The sequence below is a fragment of the Hemitrygon akajei genome, chromosome 11 (assembly GCF_048418815.1).
Source record: "Hemitrygon akajei chromosome 11, sHemAka1.3, whole genome shotgun sequence".
Lineage (NCBI taxonomy): Eukaryota > Metazoa > Chordata > Chondrichthyes > Myliobatiformes > Dasyatidae > Hemitrygon > Hemitrygon akajei.
Window position 1 is genome coordinate 74,127,712 of NC_133134.1, and position 22,796 is coordinate 74,150,507.

At 47.6% G+C, this 22,796-nt stretch overlaps 1 protein-coding gene across 1 annotated transcript in view; it reads left to right on the forward strand.

Annotated features, from left to right (window-relative positions):
• Positions 1–22,796, forward strand: part of LOC140735723 (thrombospondin-3-like) — a 114,367-nt gene that overhangs the window by 20,423 nt on the left and 71,148 nt on the right. The window contains 7 exon segments of the mRNA XM_073061143.1: positions 369–471; positions 6,185–6,391; positions 8,498–8,751; positions 13,028–13,130; positions 14,904–14,927; positions 21,108–21,190; positions 22,465–22,516. Of these exon segments, the coding sequence (XP_072917244.1) occupies positions 369–471; positions 6,185–6,391; positions 8,498–8,751; positions 13,028–13,130; positions 14,904–14,927; positions 21,108–21,190; positions 22,465–22,516 (826 nt within the window).

The following is a 22,796-nucleotide window of genomic DNA, read 5'->3' on the forward strand; positions in this document are numbered from 1 at the left end:
TCCAGGCCTTTCACCATTCAATAGGTTTCAATGAGACCCCCCCCCACAGAGGTTGTATTGATGCTGAACTCTAGTGATTAGGATTTTGCTGGTTGGTTCAGGAGCCGAATGGTTGAAGGGAAGTAGCTGTTCCTGAACCTGATGGTGTGGGACTTCAGGTTTCTGAACCTCCTGCCCGATGGAAGCTGGGAGAAGATGGTGGGGATCTTTGATGTCTTCTTGAGGCCGCGCCTCCTGGAGAAGCCCTCAGCGGTGGGGAGGGAGGGATGTGCCTGCGATGGACTGGGCTGAGCACACGACTCTCTGCTGTGTCTTCAGTTTGCGTGACGTGTCTCCCTCCCGCTGACCGGTGTGTTGCCTCTGTTCAGGGTTCACTGGAGGAGCTGAAGGTGATTCCCGGAGGGACGTTCAGCCAGATGGGAGCACTGCAGGACTGTTCGCTTCAGGGCGACGACACTCTGAGGAACACGGGTATGGCTTAAGAGCATGAGAAGTAGGCGAGTGGACAGATTATCCAATGTCTCAGGCCCTGTGGCCGAACGAGTTCGCTGATACGGTTGGGCAGGGTACTGGTGAGGTCAAACTGGGAGTCCAGTGCTCAGTTTTGGTCCCCTAATTTAAGAACGGTTATCTTGACATTGGGCTGTATCCAAAAGAGATCCACTCGGCCAATTTGTGGGATCATAAACCCAAGAGATTCTGCAGACAGAGTAACACACACAAAACGCTGGAGGAAGTCAGCAGGTCAGGCTTCGTCTAGGCAGTCAACGTTTCAGGCCCAGACGCTTCACGAGGTCGCAAGATCCTGACAAAAGTTTTCAGCGCGAAACACTCCTCTCCGTAGATGCTGCCTGCCCTGCTGAGTTCCTCCAGCATTCTGTGTGTGCGTTCTTGTGTTCACCCTGTGTGATTCAGGATTCAGAATTTTTCGCATTTCAGAAAATTGATAATTATATTGATAATTAACTTGTCTCAGTGCGGGTGGACTTTAGGACCCGGGGGAGCTCCGTACCTTCGCACATCCTCCCGTATATTTTAAATCATCTCTAGATTACTTATAATAGCTAATACAATGTAAATGTTATGTAAATAGTTGTTATACTGTATTGTTTAGGGAATAATGACAAGAAAAGAAGTCTGTACATGCTCAAACAACGAGTGCTGGAGAGAGAACTTCCGGGTTTTCCTGATCCATGCTCTTTTACGAATACTATTTATAGATTAATATACTGATAAATGAAATAGTACGATAATTATAGACCATAAATACACTAGTACATTTTACTTTCAATAAAACATAAAAATATACAGCTTCAAACGAACCGAATCAAACACATGGTAAATGACTTACTGGAATAAATGTAGAACGTAAATACTGGAGGACATATACAGGTTCAAGCTAAGCTAAATACGTACAGGTACCTCTAGTTGAGTTGCATTACGTCTGGCAAACAAAGCGTAATACTCTACAGGTACCTGATGGGCCAGGAACAGGATTCTCAAGTTATGAAGCGGCACTACGACAGACAGCGTTTTTAAAGACTTTTGAAGTGTCATCTGTCTCATTAACATAGTTTATGTCTAAGCAATCTCTCTTTAACTGAGTAAACTGCCATAATCTCTCGCTCACTGATAAATGCCTGTTGTTCAAGACCAGCAAATAACTGATCACACATTTTCACCATATCGTCTGGGGATAGTGTTCACTATGTCATCATCATCACTACTACCTTTATGCTTATCTGTACTTAACACCATTTCAGCAATTTCCCCATCACTCACGGAATGCACAACAGGTGTATCATTGTCGATGTTCAGCATGTTTTCAATGTCAGCTTCCTCTAACTTATTTATACTTCCGTTCAATGACATTTTAGCGTAAGTTACGAGGTTTGATATCATCATCTTGTCATTAGTGACATGAAATCCTTCAAAGACTTGAACTGTAGGTTTATTTACATCAAACATCGTTGTAGGCCAAAGTCTGTGCTAAGCATTTGTTAATGTTAATTTATCAACATCATTAGCAACTGCGTAAATGGCATCCTTAACATCGAACTCTTTCAGGAAGGCTTGGATTCCTACTCCTCCGTTGACTGCAGAAAGCATACAATTCAAAAAATAGTCTTTATACTTGCTCTTCACGGAGTGTAAAATTCCTTGGTCACAAGGCTGTAATACAGATGTCACATGGGGGGGGGGCAAGTAAATTGTGAAAACATTACTTTTCACAAGAAGTTCAGCGGGGGGATGTGCGAAGCGGTTGTCCAGGAACAATAAAATGTTAGTTTTCTCCCAGTCCAGCTTGCCTGCAGTGAGCTCGTGCCATTGGTACAAAGTGGTGATTGAACCGGTCAGAAAACATTTCTTGGGTTACCCATGCTTTCTTGTTTGCATGATTATGCACAGGTAAATCGCGTATGCCTTTCAGGCATCTCGGATGTTGGCTTTTTCCAGTCACTGCCAACTTCACCTAAGCTGATTAGATATTTGCCTTGACGAGCAAGTGTACCTGATAAAGTGGCCACTGGGAGTATGTAGGAACCTGAAGGAGTGTATCGGAGGGGATGTTGAGATGTTTCCAGTTGTGGGAGGGTTTGAGCGAGGGGCCTATTCGGAGGAGGCAATTTAATACTGAGGTGCACATGATTCTCTGGACAAAGGCAGAACATTGAGGGTATCTTAAGAAGAGGAAGATAAATTGAGGGTTTTGTGAGCCTCCAGAGTCCAGCATCTCCAGGGACTTTGTCTCCATGAGGAATATGGGAAGTTGTATTTTGACGTTTTATAAAACATTGGTGAGGCCTGATTTGGAGTATTGTGTGCAGTTTACACCATTCCTACCTACAGGAAAGATGTAAATAGGATTGAACGATAGGACAATAGATGTGAATAGGGTGTTGCCAGGACGATTTATAGGGAAAGGACTTTATTCTCTAGAACGTAGAAGACTGATAGAGGTATACAAAATTACGAGGGGTTTCCACTGAGGTTGGGAGAGACCAGATCTGGAGGTCAGGGGTTAAGGGTGAAGGGTGAAATACTTCAGGGGAACCTGAATAGGGTCTTCTTCACTCAGGGTGTGGAACGACAAGCCAACAGAAACGGTGGATGTGGGTTCGATGGCAACATTTAAGAGAAGTTTGAATGAGAGGGGTATGAGGAGGGGGGGAGGGGGTTATGGTCCAGGTGTGGGTCCATGGGACTAGACAGAATAATAGTTCTGTTATTAAGGACATCAAAGGTTACAGGGAGAAGGCAGAAGAATGGCTTTGAGAGGGATAGTAAATCAGCCATGATGGAATGGCGGAGCAGACTCGATGGGCTGAATGGCCTAATTCCGCTCCTATATCTTATGGTCTAAAATTCACAGCCTGGTGGAACACCATCCAGCGCTTATATCCCTATATCCCTGTTTAAAAAATCTCTGGAATAGTCCTCGTGTGATGGGATGCAGTTGTGACCTCATTATGGCCCGTACATGTTACTGTCTGCCTGTACTTCACTTTCTCCATAACTGTAACGCTCTGTTCTGATTTCCGTGAGTGCTTTCCCTTGCTGTAATGAAACGATTGTATAAAGGGTTTTCAGTGCGCAGTTTTACACTGTATCGAGTCAAGTTTATTGTTGTGTGTATATTAAATCATGAAGACTAAATCAAAGGAGACGATGTTTCTCCGGACCTGGTTGTAAAGCACAGTAGTACACGTAACACACAAACAACACACAATAACTTGGGAAAGTAAGGATGAAATCTACAGGTGAATTACGCATAAATAAGCTACAGTGCATAGATTAAATACTGTACGGTACGGAAGGGATTAACTGGTGACACTTCGAATGTGATGCGGCAGTGAGTTCAGAAGCCTAATGGCCTGGGGGAAGAACCTGTTTCCCATCCTGACCGTTCTTATCTATGCATCAGAGTCTCCTGCCTGATGGTAGAAAGTCAAAGAGGATGCTGGATGGATGGGTGGGATCCTTGATAATACTAAGGACCCTGCATACGCAGAGCTCCTGATAAATGTCCCCGATGGATGCTGGGGAGACCCCTATGATCCTCTTGGCCGTTCTTACAGTCTATTGAAGGGACTTCCGGTCTGATGCTCAGCTGCTCCCATACCAAATGGAGATGTAGCTTGTCAGGACGCTCTCAATGGTGCTCCTGTAAAATTCAGTTGAGATGGGTGTGGAGGGAGCCGCGCTTGCCTCAACCTCCAACTTCTTATTCAGGGAGGTGATGTTGAGGGACCAGGAGAGGTCGGCCATGATGTGAGTTCTGTACACGTGGCAATAGTATTGTAAACCAATTTACCAAAATGTTTATTATTAGACCTTTAGTTTGCACTTTCAATGTTATTATCACCGACTTGTAGAACGTGAAACCTGTTATTTTGTGGCAAGGATATAAAATAGCAAAGTATGTAATACAAAAATAACAAGTTGATATAGACTATTTAACGTTGAAGTTCAAAATATATACACACCACGAGCGACTCCGAGAATAGTTGTCTTGCAGACATTCACAGTAAATCCGAGTAACACGAGAATCAATGACAACACCCACAGCAGAGACGGACAAACAACCAACTGCAAATACAAAAAAGTGAAGAAAAAATAAATAAATATGGAGAATATGAGATGTACAGTCCTTAAAAACGAGTCCAAAGATTGTCCATCGGTTGTGGAATCAGTTCAGCGATGGGGATGAGTGAAGTTATCCCCTCTGGTTCAAGAGCTTGTTAGTTGAGGGTTAATCACTGTTCCTGATCCTGGTGGTGTGAGTCCTGAGGCTCCTGTACCTCCTTCCTGATGGCAGCAGTGAGAAGAGAGCACGGCCTGGGTGGTGGGGGTCCCTGATGACGGATGCTGCTTTCCTGCGACAATACTCCACGTAGTTGTGGGGAGGGCTTTACCTGTGACGGACTGGGCCGTATCCAGCACTTTTTGTAAAGCTTTTTTTCCGTTCCCGGGCATTGGGTTTTGCATACCAGATCACGACCGTTCAGAAATCTGATGGCAGAGGGGAAGAAACCGTTTCTGAATCACTGAGTGTGTGTTCCAATGGCAGTAATGAGAAGGGGGCCTAGGGAGTAAACATAGACATGTTTCTATGCAACCCCAGTAAATACTTCATGATTTAGTGTGTACTCCGTAGACATTTATTGTCTCAGATTGCAAACACTAATATATACATGATCTTTGTGGAGTGAGTGGTTTATAAAAATGGCAGAAACAAATTAAATATTGAATTTGCAGCCGATGTCTCATCCCTTGTTGTGGTTTTGTTCTATTTTTTTTCCTTTTGGTTGGAGCTACCGTTCCAATACCTAATTGATTTTGCACTGAATTTATATTTTAGGTAAGTTTGCTCCTCTTAGTTAAACTTAAAATCAGGAAATAATTTCAGGGTCACGTGCAGCCACGGGGGCAGGTGCTGGATGTTTGTGTCAGCAGCCGGTGCCTATCACAAGTCCTGCGACCACTGACACCAGGCAGACGATCTCTGAAGAGAGTCTTGTACAGACACTACCCAAAAGGCTGCAATGGTAAACCACTTCTGTAGGAAAATTTGCCGACGATCATGGCCGTGGAAAGACCACGATCGCCAACGTCATACGACGGGCACACAATGATGATGTCATATGACAGGGCGCATAATGATGATGGTGTCCTTCAGTTGTCCAACCATTGAGCACATCCGCACAGAGCGGTGTCGCAGGAAAGCAGCGTCCATCGTCAAGGGCCCCCACCACCCAGGCCGTGCTCTCTCTCCTCGCTGCTACCATCGGGCAGGAAGTGCAAAAGCCTTGGGTCCCACACCACCAGGTTCAGGAGCAGTTATTACCCCCCAACCTTCGGGTTTCTTAACTAGCATGGATAACTTCACTCACTTCAACTCTGAACTGATTCCACAACCTGCAGACTCACTTTCATGGACTCTCTACACCTCGATCTCTGTATTATTACTTTGCACAGTTTGTCACCTGTTGCACGGTGGTTGTTTGTCAGCCGTTATTTTGTTATTCGTAAATTTGATCGTATTTCTTTATTTTCCTACAAGGGGAAGAACTTCAGGGAGCTGTAGGGTGACGTTTGTCTGGTTTTATAATAAATTCACTTTGAATTTCAAAGGTGACACGCTTTCAGATTCTGATTGTCATCTCTGCCTCCTTCCCAACAGTGATCGATTTCATGTCCGTACGCAACGTGATTCAAGAGGCCGCTGCGGTGGAGAAGCTGGCCACGGACATCCTGACGGTGGGCGAGCTCTTCCTGGTGTCCACCTTCCACCTGCCGCCCGCACAGGGTGGCATCCTGCTGGGTTTCTACCACAAACGTGACAACACGCGCTACCTGGAGGTATCCGTGATGGGCAAGATCAACAGAGGTAGGAGGAGATTCGGGGGTACTGCAGTGGCCGGGACCCAGAGCAACAGGCAATCCGAACGGGAGGGTCTGTGGGGGTGGGGGTGTTCAGGTTGAAACCCTGCAGAGGGAAAGGGGGAGGTAGCCAGTGTAGAGCGGAGTGGGGGAGTGGTGAGACGGGCCAGAGAGATTTTTTTTTGGAAAAAGATCAGCTTTACACTCAGTGGCCACTTAATTAAATAATTACACCTGCACGTTAATGCAAATATCTAATTAGCCAATCACGTGGCAGCAACTCAAGGCATAAAAGCATGCAGAGGTGATCAAGAGGTCCATTTGTTGTTCAGACCAAACATCAGAATGAGGAAGAAATGTGTCTAAGTGACTTTGACTGTGGAATGATTGTTGGTGCCAGATGGGGTGGTTTGAGTATCTCAGAAACTGCTGAACTCCTGGGATTTTCACACACAACAGTCTCTAGTTTACAGAGAATGATGCAAAAACAACAAACATCCAGCAAGCGGCAGTTCTTTGGGTAAAAACGCCTTGTTGATGAGAGGCCAGAGGAGAATGGCCAGACGGGTTCAAGCTGACAGGAACTCAGATGACCACATGTTACAACAATAAGGCGCAGGAGAGTCATCTCTGAACGCACAACACATTGAACTTTGAAGCGGATGGGCTGCAGCAGTACAAGACCAGAAACACACACTCAGTGTACTTGTCACGTGTAGATTGAAACCCACACAGTGAAATGCATTGTTTGCTTCAAATCCAATCTGCGACGATCGTGCTGGGGGCAGCCCGCAAGGTTTACCAATCTTCTGATGCCAGCGTAGCATGTCCAAAGCTCACTGCCCTCACTACATCTTCGGAATGTGGGAGGAAGCCCACGTGGACACAGGAAGAACGTACAAACTCCTTACAGACAGAGGCGGGAATTGAACCCTGACCTGTTAGTTATTACAGCGCCAGTGACCCGGGTTCAATTCCCACTGCTTTCTATAAGGAGTCTGTACGTGATCGCGAGGGTTTCCTCCGGGCACTTCGCTTTCCTCCCACTTTCCAAAGACTTGCAGATTAGTGGGTTAACGGGGGGTAATTGGTAGGCTTGTTGTTACCGTGTTGTAGCTCTAAACAATAAACTGTGCTAGGACCATGACGAGACAGTTTGGGAGATCAGGAGTTAATCTTCATTGCGTGGGAGGTCCGTTCGAGAGCCTGACAGCAGTGGGATTGAAGCTGTTCTTGAACCTGGTGGCATAAGTTCACAAGCTCTTGTATCTTCTGACCGATGAAAGGGGGAGAAGAGAGAATGACCGGTGTGGGAAGGGTCCTTGATTATGTTGGTTGCTTTGTTGAGGTGGTGTGGAAGTTGTGGTAAGGCAAGGGTTAACGACAATGTCCAGGCAAGGATTGCCTGGGGCAGTTGTAGTTAAGTGAGACCAGCTTTGCTTACTGCAGACAGACATGGGAGAATAACTGTGACTGTGTAATCAACCTAGAGGAACACGGCTCTCGTTTACACAGAACGGGGTGCTGGACACAGATGAGATAGGAATAATGGAACGATGTGAAATACACCTAACAACTGAGGGACAATTCCTTTACTAACTTCAAAGTGTCATCTGTTATCAGCTTGTAGTTTGTACTGGCTTTTAACACCTCCATTGTGAATGCCAATTGATCCTGCAGGTAAGGATTTCGAACAGTTATTGTTTGAACAATAATAACAGTTATTGACCCAAACGGGCAATATCTGCAACTGATGAGCCCATTCTGTATTTAAAGATAGCAGTTTTCTGTTCTGACCTCAGGACAGTTTGGGTGACAGGGGCCACACCGTTCCCCTTGTGCATGAATAAAACAAAGCGTGGTTGAGTCGTGAGTGTGCATGTATTCTGGGCCCGGTTATTTTATTTGATTTTTGGCAATGACAGCAGCGGGTAGTGTAGATGGGGTTGGTGGAAGGGTTGGCTGGTTTGTGTGATACCCGGGCTGTGTCCGTCACTCTGCCGTTTCTTTGTGCTGGGCAATTGCCGTGCCAAGGCGCGACACATCTTTCTGTGGTTTATCTGTAAAAGTTGGCGAGCGAGTGTTGGGTGCTGATTTGTCACGCTCTTCCCAGTGCTTCTCCGCTACCTGAGGGAGGACGGGAAGACCCAGTCCGTGAGCATGCAGAATGCGCGGCTGGCTGACGGGAAGCCCCACTCCATCATCCTGAGGCTGAGCGGCCTGCTGAGCGACCAGGTCGCCGCGGAACTCTACGTCGACTGTCGAAGGGCGGCCTCCAGTGTGGGGCTCCCAGCCCTGGCGGCTATCCCCTCTGAGGCCACAGACACTATCCACACCAGGACCAGCAAAGTATTCGGACAGCAGCAGGTGAGCCCGGGAACTCGATTCGTTAGTGTCTGGGCAATCCTGTGGTCAGGAAGATGGATGTCCCCCATTGCCTGGAGTATGTAGAGCACAGGAACAGGCCTTTCAGCCCATCATTTCCATGCTGAACACATTGCTAAATTAAACTACACTCTTCCCAGCATAATGCTACCCCAGATAGCACTGATTCATTACGATCTGTTATTTCTTTAATTCATTAGTTCAGTTCTTTAATTTCTTTAGTTCAATTCTTTATTGAAATTTTAAAAAATGACAAAAATTCATTTGAAACAACACTTAAAACTTCTCAAGAGCAGCCACCATTACAGTAAACATTCAATCAGCCAATGAAAACGCTTTACTCACGCTCTGAGCCACTCACAGCCAATCACGTATTAGTTCACTCTCTGCCTCCCCCACGTCTGTAAACGTTCTTGCTCCCTCCCCAACTTATTCCATTTTTCCGCCCGTAATGTTTGGAAAACAGCCTGCAACTTCTAGTGAGGGTAGTACATCTGAGATGTCTAGGAAAAGCATTCGCATGGATGGGAAACTGCAAGTGAAGCTGATGTTGGCGCTTCTTTGAAATCGGCTGTATCGACGATCAGAACAATTATAAAAAATGCAGACAAGATAAAAGCTTTTGCAGTGACGACTTCAAAGTTAGCGTCAATGTAAGTGACTCATTTAAGGAGCCATTTGTTTGAAAACGTGGGAGATAGACTAAATATATGGGTAGATGACCAAACACAATGAACCAACATGCTGATAATAATGGAAAAGACAAGAAGCATCTTCAATCATATTCAGAAGAAGATATGTCAGTAACACTGGCAGCCAGCAGAGGCTGGTTTGATAGATTTAAACAGCGCAGGAACCTCCACACCCTACACATCTCTGGTGAGCGGCTAGTGCAGGACTGCAAGGCAGCGCGGGATTTTCCTGTAGCACTGAAGGCCACAAGAGAAGAGGAAACGCCAGCAGGAAATCTCACCATGAAGTTCTTCACACTAGCATCACCACTATCGTACAAGTCGTCGAAACTGACCCTGACTGGGAGCAGAGAGACGGGTGTTCTGCACGTGATTTCCCACTGCCGAGGTCTGCTCCGGGAGAGGAGGCTGAAGAAAAGGGCACTCGAATCTCGCAGCCTACATCTCGGGTTTGATTTGTTTTATCAGACACACAGACGTCCATTTACGTGATGTCATAGTGACCCCCGCGTAGCGCTGATTTTCAGGGTGCCCCCACCTCTGAGGCTGCGTTGGGTGTAAATCTCTTCTCACCTGCATATTATCCATATCCCTCCATTCCCTGCACATTAACCTCCTACCTAACAGCCTCATAAACACCTCTGCCGTATCTGCCACCACCACCACTCCTGGCAGGCCATTCCAGGTAAAAAAAGAACTTGCCTCACACTTCCTGTTTAAACTCCCCTCCTCTCACCTGAAATGCTGCCCTTTAGAATTTGACTTCTCACATTAGGGAGAGAAAAAAAGATTCTGACTGTCTACTCATTTTAAGCCTCTCACAATGTTATAAACCTTTATCAGGTCTACGCTCTGGAGAAAACAACCCAAGCTCGTCCAATTTCTCCTTGTAGCTGATGCCCTCTAAACCAAGTAGATCTCCTCTGTATCCTTTCAGAGCCTCCACATCCTTCCTGTGATAGGGGTGACCAGAATCGTACACAGTCCTTTAAGTGTTAGCTGACAGGGTGGAGATACGTCTCTACCGAAGGAGGTGTGTGACACTCCTTCCCTCCACTAACCTGCAGGCCACCCTTGGGCGAGGTGTGGCTCCTGCTTAGCCCCTGATCAGGGTCACATGAAGCCATGGGAGCAGCTGGTGCATGTCTATCACAAGTCCTGGTTATGTGACCACTGACACCAGGCAGACAATCTCTGAAGGTATTGATAATGGCTGGGGTCACCCGTCTCGTAAAGACTCTGCCCAGAGGAAGGCAATGGTAAACCACTCCTGTAGATGCTGTTGATCTTGAACAACACACATAAAATGCTGGAGGAATTCAGCACGTCAGGCAGCATCTATTGGAAATGAATGAACAGTTGACGTTTTGGGCCAAGGCTCTTTGTCCAAAGTATGCCATACACCATCTCTTTACATGTGTGGCCAGAATTAGGTGCCGTGGTAGCATAGTGGTAGCAGGACACTGTTACAGCTCGGGATGTCAGAGTTCAGAGTTCATTTCCAACACTGCCTTTAAGGATATCGTATGTCCTCCCTGTGACTGTGCGTGTTTCCTCCGGGTGCTCTGGTTTCCTCCCACAGACCAAAGACACACTGCTTTGTAGGTTAATTGGTCATTGTCTTGTGTTGTGGCTGAAAGGAGTTTATAATTGAGAGCTTAACGTCCAAGGATACACATTGTATCTGAAGGACAGGCAGGTCAGCAGAGGGGGTGAGGTGGCTGTGTTGGCAAAAAATGTAATCAAATTCTTATAAAGATGTGACATAGGATCGGAAGATGTAGAATCCTTGTGGATAGAGTCAAAAAACTGCAAGGGTAAAAAGGCCCTGATTGGAGTTGTATACAGGCCTCCGAACAGTAGCCAGAGTGTGGGCTACATATTATAACAGGAGATAGTAAAGGCATGTTATAAGGGCAATGTTACGATAGTCATGGGGGATTTCAATATGTAGGTAGATTGGGAAAATCAGGTTGGCACTGGATCCCAAGAGAGGGAATTTGTTGAAAACTACAAGATGGCTTTGCAGAGTAGCTTGTGTTTGAGCCCAACAGAGGAAAGGCTATTCTGCACTGGGTGTTATGTAATGAACCAGATTTGATTAGGGAGCTTAAGGTAAAGGAACCCTTGGAAGGCAGTGATCATAATATGATATACTTCATCCTGTAATTTTATGAAGGAGAAGCTAAAGTCAGATGTATTACTATTACAGTGGATTAAAAGGAATTACAGAGGCTGGCCAAAGTTGATTGGAAGGAGACACTAGCAGAGATGACGGCAGAACAGCAATTGCTGGAATTTCTGGGAGAAATTCGGAAGGCGCAGGATAGATGTATCACAAAGTATTCTAAAGGCAGGATGACACAACCGTGGCTGACAAGGGAAGTCCAAAAGAGCACAAAAGCAATAGACCAAAATTTAGTAGGAAGTTGGAGGATTGAGAAGCGCAGAATGCAACTTAAAAAAAAACATAAGGAGGGGAAAATATGAAGGTATGCTAGCCAATAATATGAAAGTTTTATCAAATATATGAAGAGTAAAAGAGGGGAGAGAAGATATCAAACTGGGGGCACATGATAAAATAGACAATAGTCAGCATGGTTTCCTCAAGGGAAAGTCTTGCTTGACAAATCTGTTGGAATTCCTTGAGAAAATAACAAGCTGGACAGGCAAAGGAGAATTGGTGGATGTTGTGGACTTGGGTTTTCTGAAGGCCTTTGACAAGGTGCCACACGAGACTGCTCAGCAAGATAAGAGCCCATGGAATTACAGGGAAGACGCCAGCATGGACAGAGCACTGGCTGGTTGGGAGGAGGCAAAGAGTGGGAATAAAGGGCGACGTTTCCGGTTGGCTGTCCGTGACTAGTGGTGTTTTGCCAGTGTCGGTGTTAGAACCGCTTCTTTTATGATATATGTCAATGATTTGGATGATGGAATTGATGGCTTTGTGGCTGGGTTTATAGATGGGATTTAGATTGGTGGAGGGGTGGAGTCTGCGGAAGGACGTAGACAGATTAGGAGAGCGATTAGGAGAGCGACAGATGGAATACGGTGTCGGGAAGTGTGATTTTGATTAGTCGGGGTGTGAAAGGGCAGATGAATGGGGTTGAGAGGGAAGATGGGTCAGCCATGATGCAATGGCAGAGCAGACTCGATGGGCTGAATGGCCTAATTCTGTTCCCATATCTTATTGTAAATTGTCCTGTGATTAGGCTAGGGTTAAATAGGTGGATGCTGGATGGTGTAGCCTGTTTGGGCTGGAAGGCTGCATCTCTAGACAATGTAAACAAAATAAAATTCTACAGGGCGACCCAGAGAGGGCAGGGAAGTGGTAACTGACAGACTGGTGCAGTGGGATGCAAGGTCGGGCATTGAATTGGGGCGAGAGTTGCTCACTGGGGAGGGCTGAGTGAACAAGAACTCCTCAGTGTGGCCTCTGAACTGGGCCTTCAGAACACGGGGGCCGGGGGTCTGACCGTCTCTGGAATCGCTTGCCTGCGTAGTTGCCATGATTTGTCCACAGGGCTTGACTCCGTGTCACTGACCAGCACTCTGTCTCTGCTCAGGGCTCACTGGAGGAGCTGAAACTGATTTTCGGAGGGACGTTGACTCAGGCCGGAGCGCTGCAGGGCTGCCTACTCCAGGGCGATGACACACTGAAGAACACAGGTACGATTTTAAAAACAACACGGGCAGGAGAAAGCTATCGGCCCCTCGGCCTCGCTCTGTACTAACATCATAAGACATAGGAGCAGAATTAGCCCATTCACCCTTCATGTCTTCTCCACCATTCCATCATGGCTGATATATTACCCCTCTCAACCCCGTTCTCCTGCCTTCTCCCCGCGACCTTTGATGCCCTTACTATTCAAGAACCTATCAACCTCTGACTTGGCCTCTACAGCCGTCTGTGGCAATGAATTCCACAGATTCACCTCCCTCTGCCTGAAGAAATTTCTCCTCATCTCTGTTCTAAAGGGAACATCTACTCTGACGTTGTGCCCTCTAGTCCTAGGAACATTCTCCCAATGTCCACTCTATCTGGGCTTTTCAACATTCGATAGGTTTCAATGAGATTCCCCCCCCCCTTACTCTTCTAAAACTCTAGTGAGTACAGGCCCAGAGCCATCATGTGTTGTCCTTTCATTCTGGGACCATTATTGTGAACCTCTCCATCCTTTTCAGATACGGGGACTAAAACTTGACCATACTCCAAGAGCGATCTGACCAATGCTTTATAAAGCCTCAGCATTATGTCCTTGCTTTTTATTCTAGTCCTCTCAAAATGAAAGCAGTAACTTTGTGGCCAAGGCTGAAATCCAAATCTGTGTTCTTGTCCTATCCCAAGTCCCTGAATTCCTCACAGACTGAGGAGTCGCGAGCCTCTGAGGTGAACGATTCTGAGGGTACACAGTGCTAGAGTGCAGGACGTTCTCCAGGTCTCCTGAGATGGTGCCATCTGGGTCGAGTCTCATCGACCAGATTACCGTCGGAGCAAAATTAAATGAATTCTCAGCAGGTCAGGTAGCATCTAGGAAGGAAAATGGACAGGACTGGAAAGGAAGGGGCAGAAACAAGAGAAAATCTGCAGGTGCTGGAAATCCGAGCAACACACACAAAGTTCTGGAGGAACTCAGCAGGTCAGGCAGCATCTAGGAAGGGTAATGGACAGTCAATAGTCTGGGCTGAAACTTTTCAACAGGACTGGAAAGGAAGGGGCAGAAACAAGAGAAAATCTGCAGGTGCTGGAAATCCAAGCAACACACACAAAGTTCTGGAGGAACTCAGCGGGTCAGGCAGCATCTATGGAAAAGAGTACAGTCAGCATTTCGGGCATCCAGTATTAATGATGCCCACCACCCAGAACATGCCCTCTTCTCATTGCTACCATCAGGGAGGAGGTACAGAAGCCTGAAGACACACGCTCAATGATTCAGGAACAGCTTCTTCCCTTCTGCCATCCGATTTCTGAATGGACATTGAACCCATGAACACTACCTCACTACTTTTTTAATTTCTATTTTTGAATTGAATTGACTATTATTTACATCCTTCACAAACCTGGATCTAAATATGCAATGTACAATTTATATAACACAGAAATACAATTGTATCAGCGTGAATTAATCAGTCTGATGGCCTGGTGGGAGAAGCTGTCCCGGAGCCTGTTGGTCCTGGCTTTTATGCTGCGGTACCGTTTCCTAGATGGTAGCAGCTGGAACAGTTTGTGGTTGGGGTGACTCGGGTCCCCAACGATCCTTCCATTCTTCCTGTTTACACTCTACTTATTTAATTTAACTAATATAAATATAGATTCATAGTTTTTTTCCTCTGTGTTATCATGTACTGCTTCTGCAAAGTTAACAAATTTCAAGACGTATGCTGGTGATATTAAAAGCCGATTCCGACTCTCTAATCAATGTTTTACCTTTTCTGTTGCAGTGAATGATGCGAATTCCATCCTGGGTAAGTGTTATAACCTCGTCCACCTCTTTGTCACGTAACTAACACCCTCGACTTGGATATAATGTGCAGTTATCTTCCCGGGACTAATCTTAACTTCCAAACGGATCTATAAATGGAGACCAACACTCAGTGGCCACTTTATTAGGTACACCTGCTCATTAATGCAAATATCTAATCAGCCAATCACCTGGCAACAATCAATGCATAAGAGCCTGCAGTTTTGGTCAAGAGTTTCAGTTTTTGTCCAGAGCAAACATCAGAATGGGGAAGAAATGTGATCTAAGTAACTTTGACTGTGGAATGATAGTTGGTGCCAGATGGGGTGGTTTGAGTATCTCAGAAACTGCTGATCTCCTGGGATTTTCATACACCACAGTCTCCAGAGTTTACGGACAATGGTATGAAAAACAAAAAAGAAACATCCAGTGAGCGAGCGCCAGTTCTGTGGGAGAAAGCGCTTTGTTAATGAGAGGGGTCAGAGGAGAATGGTCAGTCTGGTTCAAGCTGACAGGAAGGCAAGAATAACACAAATAACCTCACGTTACAACAGTGGTGTTCAGAAGAGCATCTCTGAAGGCACAACACTTCAGGTGGATGGGTTACTGCAGCAGAAGACCATGAACATTCACTCATAGAACATCGGTACTTCATAAAGTGGTCACCGAGTTTAATTCCATGTATGCCCCAGAGAGACTGTCTTGTTCAGTAACATAACCAGTGGTTAAAGTATTAACTAGAGTCTGGATTGTTGACCTGCTAACCAGAGTTTCACAGTACCATGACAATCAGAGAACATTCTTCAATTAATTCAATAAATCCAGACAAAACCACACCACAGAACATTACAGCACAGGAACAAGCTGAATATGATGTACAATTCAATTACGTCTTTTTTGTCTGCATAATCATGTTTTTTTTAAAGCCTCTTAAATAACACTGTCATATCTACACAACGATAGTCCCAGTGTTGTCCCTGCACTACGATATCCCCACTGTCGTCCCTGCACTACGATATCCCCAGTGTCGTCCCTGCACTACGATATCCCCACTGTCGTCCCTGCACTACGATATCCCCAGTGTCGTCCCTGCACTACGATATCCCCAGTGTCGTATCTGCACTACGATATCCCCACTGTCGTATCTGCACTACGATATCCCCAGTGTCGTCCCTGCACTACGATATCCCCAGTGTCGTATCTGCACTACGATATCCCCACTGTCGTATCTGCACTACGATATCCCCAGTGTCGTCCCTGCACTACGATATCCCCACTGTCGTATCTGCACTACGATATCCCCACTGTCGTCCCTGCACTACGATATCCCCACTGTCGTATCTGCACTACGATATCCCCACTGTCATCCCTGCACTACGATATCCCCAGTGTCGTATCTGCACTACGATATCCCCAGTGTCGTATCTGCACTACGATATCCCCACTGTCGTATCTGCACTACGATATCCCCAGTGTCGTATCTGCACTACGATATCCCCACTGTCGTATCTGCACTACGATATCCCCAGTGTCGTCCCTGCACTACGATATCCCCAGTGTCGTATCTGCACTACGATATCCCCAGTGTCGTCCCTGCACTACGATATCCCCACTGTCGTATCTGCACTACGATATCCCCACTGTCGTCCCTGCACTACGATATCCCCAGTGTCGTATCTGCACTACGATATCCCCACTGTCGTCCCTGCACTACGATATCCCCACTGTCGTATCTGCACTACGATATCCCCAGTGTCGTCCCTGCACTACGATATCCCCAGTGTCGTCCCTGCACTACGATATCCCCAGTGTCGTATCTGCACTACGATATCCCCAGTGTCGTCCCTGCACTACGATATCCCCAGTGTCGTATCTGCACTACGATATCCCCAGTGTCGTCCCTGCACTACGATATCCCCACTGTCGTATCTGCACTACGATATCCCCAGTGTCGTATCTGCACTACGATATCCCCAGTGTCGTATCTGCACTACGATATCCCCACTGTCGTATCTGCACTACGATATCCCCAGTGTCGTCCCTGCACTACGATATCCCCACTGTCGTATCTGCACTACGATATCCCCAGTGTCGTCCCTGCACTACGATATCCCCACTGTCGTATCTGCACTACGATATCCCCAGTGTCGTCCCTGCACTACGATATCCCCACTGTCGTATCTGCACTACGATATCCCCACTGTCGTATCTGCACTACGATATCCCCAGTGTCGTATCTGCACTACGATATCCCCACTGTCGTATCTGCGTCCACCACCATCCCTGGAGCAGTTTTTAGGCACCTACTGCTCTCTGTATAAAAACCATACCTGGCCCTTCCCCTTTAAACCTTTAATGCTCCTTTAAACATTTTCCCTCTGGCGTTAAATGTATCATCTCGGGTTGGTCGTAGAGCAGCATGACAGCGTATGGCCATCGCGACCGGAAGGTTTCCCGCCGTGGTTTGTAAGGAGTTTGTACATTCTCACTACCCAGTAGTGAGACTACACTGGGTAGTGATGGGGTACAGGGACCCTGGGGTTAGAGAGAGAGGGCATATTCCAGGGTTCCTGTACCCCATCACTACCCAGGGACCCTGGGGTTAGAGAGAGAGGGCATATTCCAGGGTTCCTGTACCCCATCACTGCCCAATGACCCTGGGGTTAGGGAGAGAGAGGACATATTCCAGGGTTCCTGTACCCCATCACTGCCCAATGACCCTGGGGTTAGAGAGAGAGGGCATATTCCAGGGTTCCTGTACCCCATCACTGCCCAATGACCCTGGGGTTAGAGAGAGAGGGCATATTCCAGGGTTCCTGTACCCCATCACTGCCCAGTGACCCTGGGGTTAGAGAGAGAGGGTATATTCCAGGGTTCCTGTACCCCATCACTGCCCAGTGACCCTGGGGTTAGAGAGAGAGGGTATATTCCAGGTTTCTGTTCCCCATCACTGCCCAGGGACCCTGGGGTTAGAGAGAGGGGGGATATTCCAGGGTTCCTGTACCCCATCGCTGTCCAGTGACCCTGGGGTTAGAGAGAGAGGGTATATTCCAGGTTTCTGTTCCCCATCGCTGCCCAATGACCCTGGGGTTAGAGAGAGAGGGTGTATTCCAGGTTTCTGTTCCCCATCACTGTCCAGTGACCCTGGGGTTAGAGAGAGAGGGTATATTCCAGGTTTCTGTTCCCCATCACTGTCCAGTGACCCTGGGGTTAGAGAGAGAGGGTATATTCCAGGTTTCTGTTCCCCATCACTGTCCAGGGAACCCAGGGTTGGGTGGTGTGGAACAGCCTCTGTGGTTGTTTAACATTATCCCTACTGGAGTTTGTGTGTGTGAGGGCTGAGTCGCTAAACTTTGGGCTTTTCCTCTGTTTTCTGGCTCTCTACTCCCACCTACTGGGGATGGGGGGTACAGCAGAATCCCTCCAACTCCACAGTCACAGCCAAAGCATTTATTGTCAAACTACGTATGTGTGCAATTATGCAACCTTGAGATTAGTGTCCTTACCAGCATGCACAGAAACCCAACAGAACCCATAAAAAAAAGACCATCGAACACCCAGTGTGCAGGCAATTAAATAAAAACACAAATCGTGCAAACAGTAACTGCAAGCAAATAGCATTCTGAACTGGGGTCTGAGACCCATAGTTCACCGCAGAGCCGAGCAGCGTCACAGAGCAGCAAGCTGAACTGGCCCGTCCCTTGCCTCGGGCTCCAGTGCCCTGACCTTTTCGATCTGAATCGACGTCCAATCATCGGGTTCAATTCTCTCACTTCTTAAATTGACTGAACCTCGGGCCTTCCTTGCTCTTGGCTGCCTCGCCTCAGTCCTGCCGCCAAGTGCAAAGGGAAGCCGCAGATTAATACCTGCCAGGAAAAGTGGGATTAACAAAGTATTTAAGTCAGGCTTTTGGACAGGGGGGTGGCCGTTACCGTGGGAACACGTAGTGAGGTGTCTGTGGCCCATCTGTGATAGGTAGTGTCACCAGTTGTAGGGTGATGTAGCTGGCCAGGGAAATCCAGCGTTTGCCATCCTCCCTTGTGGGATTTGAGGAGAATCCCTCAGTTCACCTGAGCAGGGGCCGGGTTAACCTTCACGTTGCCACCTGGCAGTGTATTGCCACCCCTTCACTGTACAAGCCGCTCCCCCAAACAGTCCTTTATCATCTGCCTCCTGAACTCCGTCCAACAACATAAATTATCCTCATTGGTCACGTACTTTGAAACGTACAGTAAAACGCGTTGTTCGTGTCGGCGACTGACAGAGTCCGAGGGTGTACGGGGTGGGGGGGCTGCCTGTAAGTGAGGTTGTGTTCCAGTGCCAACATAGCATGGCCACAACTTATCAACCCAAGAAACTTCTGCAGGTGCTGGAAATCCAGAGTTGGAGCACGTCAGCAGGTTGGGCAGCACCTGTGGAGATGTATAAACAGTCGACGTTTTGGGCCGAGATCCTTCATCGGGGCTGGAGTGGAGGGGGGCAGCCGTTAGAATGAAAAGATGGGGGAGGGGAAGGAGGCGAGCTTGAAGGTGATGGGTGAAGCCGGGTGGGTGGGAAAGACCAGGGGCTGGAGAGGAAGGAATTGGATAGGAGGAGGAGGGTTCCAGCTGGAGGGGATGGGTAGGTGAGGAGAGATGAATAGAAGGGAAGGGGGAGGGAAATTTGTTTTTACTGGAGGGAGAAACGGGGTCATCAGGTCGGGGGGCTGCCCAGATGGAACACACAAAATGCCGGAGGAACTCGGCAGGTCAGGCAGCATCTATGGGGAGGGACAAACGGTCGACATTTCAGGAAGAGACCCTTCATCAAGACTTATTAACCCTAAATTGTACGTCCTTTGAAATGTGGGAGGGAACCGGAGCACCCGGAGGACTCCTGTGCCATCACAGGGAGAACGTACAGACAGCGGTGGGAATTAAACCCCAACGGTAACCACAAGTGCTGGAGTCTTTATGCCACCCTGCTGCCCTTACTCATCTGGTTGGGTCTCAGGTCTCCCACCCTCGCTTGGAAAACACATACGCAGCGGTTCAGCGACAGCTTCTTCCCCTCTGCCATCTGATTTCTGAATGGACAACGAATCCATGAACACTGCCTCACTACCCGTGCTCTCTTATTCCCAATTTATTTAAATTAATTTAAAAATTATTTCCTATTGTAATTTATAGTTTTTTAAAATTGGGTATTGCTGTCACAAAACAACAAATTTCATGGCATGTGCCAGTGATGTTAAACCCGATTCCGATTCCGGCGAGTGAGACGTCAGATACCCCTATCCAGCATCCCAGCCTCGGGATACTCAGATACCCCTGTCCAGCATCCCAGCCTCAGGATACTCAGATACCCCTGTCCAGCATCCCAGCCTCGGGATACTCAGATACCCCTGTCCAGCATCCCAGCCTCAGGATACTCAGATACCCCGTCCAGCATCCCAGCCTCGGGATACTCAGATACCCCTGTCCAGCATCCCAGCCTCGGGATACTCAGATACCCCTGTCCAGCATCCCAGCCTCGGGATACTCAGATACCCCTGTCCAGCATCCCAGCCTGAGGATCTACATGGGTTCGTGGTCTAAGGTAGAAGATATACCCCTGTCCAGTAGCCCAGCCTCGGGATCTACATGGGTGATTGATAGGTTCGTGGCCTAAGGTAGGAGGAGTCAATTTTAGAAAACATAGCACATTTATTTTTCAATATAGCCCCCTCCTACACTTGTACACTTAGTCCAGCCGTCGTGGAGCATACGGATCCTGGACCTCCAGAAAGTGTCCACGGCAGGGATGATTGATAGGTTCGTGGCCTAAGGTAGAAGGAGATGAGTTATACAGCTCTCGTTACATGCACATGCGGTTCAACTCTTCGAGTGATTATGCAGGAAGTTTGAAGTTAATAACTCATCAGGAGTGATTGATAAGTTCGTGGCCTAAGGTAGAAGGAGATGAGTTATTAACTTCAATCATTCTGCGTAATCTCTCGAAGAGTTGAACTGCACGTGCATGTACCGAGAGCTGTATAACTCATCTCCTTCTACCTTAGGCCACAAACTCATCCATCACTCCTTGTAAGCTGACCTGGGAAGCCAGGTCCCATGGGGAAAGTGCTTATGACCAAGCAAGAATGTTCACCCTTTCTTCCCCTCAAGTGAACAACTAACCCTCATCGCTATCCCGTCTATCTCCTCAGGGGATCAGATGAAAGCCCTGGTCAGTCAGTTGTCCCTCTTCAATCGGGTTCTCCTCGACCTGAGGCAGGACATCAGGGAGCAGGTGAGAGGACTCCTGTGTCGGGGGTGGTGGTAATGGGACCTTTTGTCTTGGGGGTGTGAGCAGAGCAGGCTCCTGGACTGTGGGGTGGGGGTAGGTGTGTGGCCTGTTCGGTTGGGGGGGGTGAGGGGTTTGTGTCCTCGGAGATAGGGGAGGGGGCAAGGGATGAGGAGGAGAATGTAGAGGGCAACATTGAGGCTGACTGGTCCAATTACAGCAGCAGCGGTCACAGTCCACGTGACTTGGGAGTCCTCGTGCAGGTTGAGTCTGTGGGAAGGAAGGCAAATGCAATGTTAGTGTTCCTTTCGAGAGGACTGGGATATAATAGTGAGGATATGATGCTGAGGCTTTGGAAGGCAATGGTCTGACCACATTTGGATTATTGTGAGCAGTTTTGGGCCTCGTATCTAGGAAAGGATGTGCTGATGTTATGAGTGTTCACAAAATGGTCCCGGGAATGAAAGGGTTGGCGAATGAGGAGTGTTTATAGACAATAGACAGTAGGTGCAGGAGTAGGCCATTCGGCCCTTCTAGCCAGCACCGCCATTCACTGTGATCATGGCTGATCATTCACAATCAGTACCCCGTTCCTGCCCTCTCCCCATATCCCTTGACCCCGCTATCTGTAAGAGCTCTATCTAGCTCTCTCTTGAAAGCATCCAGAGACTTGGCCTCCACTGCCTTCTGGGGCAGAGTTTGATGGCTCTGTGCCTGTATACAATGGAGTTTCAGAGAATGAAGGAGGATCTCATTAAAGGCCTAGATAGACTGGATGTGGAGAGGATGTTTCCTACAGTGGGGGGGGGGGGGAGGGGTGTAGGACAAGAGGGCACAGTATCAGAATACAAGGCTGTCCCTTTAGGACAGAGATGAGGAGGAATTCCTTCAGCCCCAGAAGGTGGTGAATCTATTGCCATAGCTGGCTGTGGAGGCAAGTCATTGGGTGTATTTAAAGTGGAGGTTGATAGGATCTTGATTAGTAAGGGTGTCAAAGGTTATGGGGGAAAAAGCAGGAGAATGGGGTTGAGAGGGAAAATGAATCAGCCATGATAGAATGGTGGAGCAGACTCGATGGGCTGAATGGCCCAATTCTGCTCCTATGCCTTATGGTTTTATGATCCTAGTCAGTAGGATTTACAGACCCAGGTGCAGAATCGTGGGTTGGTAGTTACAGTGCAGGCACAGAATGAATCATGGGATTGGTGGTCACAGAGCCATACCCATCACCCGGGAAACGTAACTACCTTTCAGACACAGATCCCTGTCCCTTTCAACAGGTGAAGGAGATGTCATTGATCCGGAACACCATCCTGGAATGTCAAGTTTGTGGTGAGTTTGGATCTCGTTGGCCGTAACCTTCGTCGTCCCCTGTGGCCAGTGCAAGGTTTGGGCAGAATCTTGGCCAATGGAAAAGGGAATGGGTTTTGCACAGAATCAGTACTATGGCAGTGGGTAAATGGGGTTTGGTCCCATTGGGATCCTGTACAGCTGGAGGTGATGGGAAATGGGAAACACAAGAGATTCTGCAGAGGCCGGAAATCCAGAGCGACACACACAAAACGCTGGAGGATCTCAACAGGTCAGGCAGCATCTACGGAGGGGAATAACC